The sequence below is a fragment of the Cricetulus griseus genome, assembly GCF_003668045.3.
Source record: "Cricetulus griseus strain 17A/GY chromosome 1 unlocalized genomic scaffold, alternate assembly CriGri-PICRH-1.0 chr1_0, whole genome shotgun sequence".
NCBI lineage: Eukaryota > Metazoa > Chordata > Mammalia > Rodentia > Cricetidae > Cricetulus > Cricetulus griseus.
This window is the reverse complement of record NW_023276806.1, coordinates 185,012,619-185,018,254: the sequence shown is the minus strand read 5'-3', so window position 1 is coordinate 185,018,254 and position 5,636 is coordinate 185,012,619. Positions and strand designations below refer to the sequence as shown.

At 37.6% G+C, this 5,636-nt stretch overlaps 1 protein-coding gene across 1 annotated transcript; it reads left to right on the top strand.

Annotated features, from left to right (window-relative positions):
• Nucleotides 1–3,298: 3,298 nt before the first annotated feature.
• LOC113832825 (homeobox protein Hox-C4a-like) lies at nt 3,299–4,183 on the top strand. Its single transcript, XM_027391302.1, has one exon. The coding sequence runs from the start codon at nt 3,299–3,301 to the stop codon at nt 4,181–4,183; it is 885 nt and encodes a 294-aa protein (XP_027247103.1).
• Nucleotides 4,184–5,636: the final 1,453 nt, after the last annotated feature.

Genomic DNA, 5,636 nt, shown 5'->3' with positions numbered 1-5,636 from the left:
CTTTAACTACAAACTTTCCTGGGAAAACACAGAGTGAAATTCAAGTCTCCTAATTTTTCCTCACTTTGATCATTAGCTGTTCATGGGGTATAAATAACATTTTATATGAGACTTCAAATACCTACAAATATCTAACTTTCCCTTATTATGCTAATATTGGCTGAAAAATAAGCATTAACAGATAAAAAGCAGGCCTGTTGTAATAGAGTAATGAAACAAGTAACTTTACATTGTGGGTTTGATCCTCCTGTTCTGTTTGCTCCTTACAGTTTCATGACTTGTCTTGATGACCCATGTTGTCATAAACAAAATGGAACTAACACAGCAGCACGCATCCCTCTGGGTTCTTATGGACAGCAGATGAGAAAATCTGTGTGCAGGCATTTTTACACTGTAAACTGATGGTGGTCATAACTACTTCAGTGTGACCTTTCCTCTTGCCTAAGTACAACTTAAAATTCTCCTTTCTGCTTGGAATTCGAACACTGTGGTGATCTAGATGAATGGAGAAGCTTAATTACCACATGCTGGGGTACATTATGAAGATGAGGATGGTTATGCTGGTACAACTATGGTGCTTGATGTCAGTTTGGTCTCAGTGACAAGCAGAAGTGTGTGTGTGTGTGTGTGTGTGTGTGTGTGTGTGTGTGTGTGTGTGTGTGTACAAGTGTTTGTGTATTTCATAAATGTATATTTTACAGTACTAAATATTATTTACCAAAATGAAAGGCTCTGGGAAATTTGTTTACTCCTGAGTTATCTAATTATTTAAACTTTGCTTCTAAGAATATAAAAACATAAATTAAGTTCTATTTTCTGGGGTTTAACTTTCATTTGCACCATCTCCACAGCAAGTTTTTGAGCCTCACAGTGTTTACATATATTTAATAAATGGGAAAGATCAGGTCATCGCCTACAGTGCTGCTCATATCTTAAAAGACAACAACACTTATTAAGAAAGGCACTTTGTTTTCTGGCCACAGCTTTGATTCTAGCTGGAGCTTTGTCCAGATCTTGTTTTCTTCTCTTTCTTTTGATTTCAGTATAATGATCATTAGAATTAGAGGCTATATTGGTTTACTCCTGACCCATGTAAATTATAAAGAGTTATCCGTGTTTATGGATCCTTCTATGTGATAAAAGTCATGATATAAGGCATTAAAAAATTCTGAGCTCTACTATTCTTTCTCTTTCACATGAAGTACCTTATATACCCCGAGAATTTATTCCATTTTAACCTGAAATTTTATCTTCTTATGTGAATTTTGTATAAATACACCTGATTTTATAGACCAGGAGGAAAGTTAAGAAATTCAATACTCTAGGAAAACAACACCGTGCAATCAAGCCAGAATGTGTGTAAGCACTCCAATTAAAACAGAAAGTCAATGACCTGAAGGGAAATAATCTTTTTTAAAAAACTAGAGAGAGTAAGCAGAAAATGAGAAGATAGCAGCAATCACTATAGCACATGCTTTAATCATCCACTAGGTCAAAAAGGGATTGAATACTCTGGGAATGGTAATAAAAATGATAGAAGCAATGGAATTCAAGTGTGCAACTAATTCAAATGTGACAGGGTCTTTATCAGTCAGTGGGATGTCTGACAGGAGAAAGAAAATGTTATCAATCCTGATCATGTGAAAGTAAAATTACAACTTCCAGAAACAAGGTAAGGTGTGTGGGTTACTTCTCTATTGCTGTGATAAAACACCATGGCCAAAAGCAACCTAAGTAAGAGAGAATTTGTTTTGGCTTATGGTTCCAGAAGCATAAAAATCTATCATGGCAGAGTAGAGGCATGGCAGCAAGCTCCGGACAAAATAAGGAAGATAAGAGTTCAAGTCTTCAACTGCAAACATGAGGCAGAAAGACAGAATTGGAAGGAAGGAGGGTGAGCCTGCAAACTCTCAAAGACTGGCCCAGTTCCTCCATCAACACCAAACCTCCTAAACTTCCCCAGACAGTGTCACCAACTGGTAACTGGTGTTCAAATGCCTGAATTTATGGGACATTTATCATTTAAGCCACCACACCCAGGTACTGAGGAAGACCAGACACACCTGAAGGCACTTTGTAGCTGAAGGAAACAGACTTAAGCCAATTATTTAGATTTGTTCAAGCAACAGTGTTTAAAAGATTAAACTGTGCTGTGAAGAGGTGAGAAGAAAGATGGAAATTTTAGGTAAATCATGGAAAAAGCTGCCTGTGTGTAGCGTAGCAGTAGATAATAAGGAATTGATAAGTTAAGAACAATGTGGCAGAATATTTAAAAATACAGACCATGGCAATAATCACTTTATTAATCACAAATAATAACGAATGGAATGTAATTAAAAATTACATTTTGAGGGAAGACTGAGATGGAATAAGCCAATGGAATACTGCTTTTCTCATAAGTCTTTTGTACTTTTTAACTTAAAATATTACCACCAATAGTGTATCATCTCACAGTTAAAACCTCCATATCGGGCCAGAGATTATAGTTCAGAGTTAATGTGTTTGCCTATCATTCAGCAGGTCATAGTCAATGCCAGCACACACACACACACACACACACACACACACACACTTCCATGTTGATGAAAGAAAGCAAAAGATGGAATTCTTGCAATGAAGAAGGGAGTAAGAAAAAGCTTGTATTATATAAAATGCCATAAAGAAACTATTGCTTCCTAGATTGATTTCAAAATTAAAAATTAAAAATTCATCATTACTAGATATAAGCCCGGTGCTGGACAGGATGGGAGAGCCTTCTGATAACCAGGGTCATCAAGTACAGGATCAAACTCCAGCAGAATCTCATCAAAACATCCTTTTAAATCTTCCAGTGCACAGAGAGCTTCCAACAGATACAGAATACCCAAGAAATTTTGGCCTCCGGTGTCTCCAAGAAAACCCCTTGCACCCAAATCTACAAATGTCTTCATATGCACTCAATGAACATGGTTTTGAAAAGTGTCAAAAACCTGAAGGAAACTTATGTCCCCAAAGGTCAGAAAGTCACCCAGTTTCTCCAGGCATTGCAATACAATCAAGCTCCCAAAGTTATCTAGTCCCAATGAGCAAACTAAGTTCCCAAATTTCTCCAGGTTCCCTACTTCCTAGTGGAACCACAATGCAATCAAATTTTCATAGTTATCGAGTGACCACTGGCAAAATATGTCAACAAATATCTCAAAGTCCCCTATTTCCTACAAAAACTCCTATGCAATTAAGTTTATCAAGTCATCCAGTCCCAACAAGCAAACTGAATGACTAAATAGTACAAAGATCCCTAGTTCCTACAGGATCACCAATGCAATCAAGTATCCAGAGGCATCAAATCCCCACAATTCATCATAATCTCCAAATGTCTCAAAGTCCCCGAGTTGTTGAAGCAATCTCAACACAATCAAATTTTCCATGGAACCCAGACCCTGAGAGGTACCTAGATCCTCAAGTGTCCCCAGCACCATCAATGCAAACAAATCTCTGTCAGTACCCCAGTGCCCTAATGTTCCCAGCTCTCCCACCACAGGGTGCCCATCCAATCAGTCCAAGTCCCCTGTTATCCTCATGTTCCTCAGGGAGTTGTAGTGTCAGGGATTCCCCAGAATCTCTGGAGAGTAAAGATACATATGGAGACAATCCTCCAGAGAGCAAGAAGAAAATACAAATTTCATATTCCAAGGAACAGAAGCTCCTACTGGAAAAATATTTTCAAAAGTGCATGCATCCAAGCCAGGATGAACACATGAAGTTTGCAGAGATGATTGGTGTGACAGAGCAACAGATCCAGGTCTGGTTCAAGAACCAACGTGTCAAGTACAAAAAGAAGTATTCCCACAATGTACAACAAGGAGTGCCAGAGACAAGTGGAAACTCTACAGCTGATTCTGGTTCAACCAGTTCCCATGCTCATTTACCTGTCCTTGCTTCTACCAATGGGGAGGCCATGTGTCCAGATTCAGCTTCTCGCCCTGATCTGCCCAAAGGAAATGAAGCACCAAGTGACCCAGGACTAACCAGAGATGCAGCACTTCTCATGGCACCTAGAGACCAAGAACCAGAGCATGCTAAAGCCTCAAATCCATCTCTTGAGGAGTGTTACCAACAAATCATTGAGGACTTTTTTGATGCAATAGATGACTGGTTGAAATTCAATTACAACATGAGTCCACACAAGCCTTGTGACATTTAAACTAAGAATCCTTGGTCAAGTGCATAGAATTACGATTGCAAAGAATAGGTGGCCTATCAGACAATATCTGTGGAATTTCTTAATATATAGCAGTGTGATAATGGTTGCTCATATTTCCTAAGGACCACAAGTCCTATCCTGGTGTGGGTTCGCAGATTTCAGTACCACATTGGACCAATAGAGCTAGTTCTACTGCCAAGTTAATATGTCCAAGCAGAGCCTTTATTTCTTTAGTCTTATATGAGAAAGGCTGTCCTGAGGTTCCTGTCACTCCTCACTCCCCGATCCAGAGTTTAAGGGTTACAGATCACTAGCCACCAGCCCACCCAGATCAGTTGGCATTTTTTTGACAGTGATTCCAGTCTATGTTACCAGAATGGCCCAAAATTTTCTGTAAACTTGATTGCCTTTGTCCCTTGAATGCTAGGATTCCATGTGGTGACTGGAATTTGGACAGCAATTAGAAATTCCTTAGGGAGTTTTATTTTGCAAATTAATTGACACAGGTTTTTGTGATATATGTAATAATTATATAAATATATTCCTATATTAACCTAGTATTTATATATGTAGCCCAGGTTGGTCCTGTGTTCAGGTCATGCTTCTGCCTTCGGAGTACCATTATTCCATATATGTACTATGAACCTATTTGTCTATGAACTACTTTTCTTAACTAATGTGTCCTTTATTCTTTTGATTTAAATAAAGTGTCTTTTTGATAAAAAAAAATTCATCGTTATTACCCCATCAAGCATTGCCTACTACAATCCTTTCAGGGTTCAAGAACTTATGTTTATTCATTTCCAAAACTTGGATATACATTTTGAACTATGGTTTTATAAGCTGAACTACAATGGTGACAAGCAAGATAGACATGATTCATTTGTTCATGATGTCTCTGATCTAGTAAGAAAGCTATATATATATATATATATATATAATATATATATATATACAGAGAGAGAGAGAGAGAGAGAGAGAGAGAGAGAGAGAATAATTCAGAAAGTTTTAAAAGAAATACAGTAAGGACTGAAAACATGAAAATAGGAATTGATATCTTTACCTAGGGTGTGCTAGGTAGATACCAGAGGGCATATTTAAGCCACAATCTAAACAGTAAGAAGGATCCAGTCACTTTAGTGGTCATTTGTCCTATTTATATTTCCTAAGTATCTTTTGAATGCACTTCATATATCTAGAAAATTTCCCACTTCATAAAGCAAAAAAATAAACACTAAGCCCTACTGGAGAACAGTGTAACATTGGATAAGAACCTATTGCAATTAAGCAAAAATGTCAATTAAAAGAGACCATATATTCATTATCTTATTTATATGTGATATCTAAAATGGTAAATCTATAAAGAAATAAGGTACATTCTGAAGGGAATCCAGCAGCCCCAGTATGGCAAACAGGAGTTTCAAAGGCTTTGCCCTTCTCCCCCATTCCTTCT

Bases quoted from the DNA above. Each gene is read 5' to 3' on its own strand.
- LOC113832825 (XM_027391302.1), top strand. From the start codon at position 3,299: ATGCAATCAAGTATCCAGAGGCATCAAATCCCCACAATTCATCATAAT.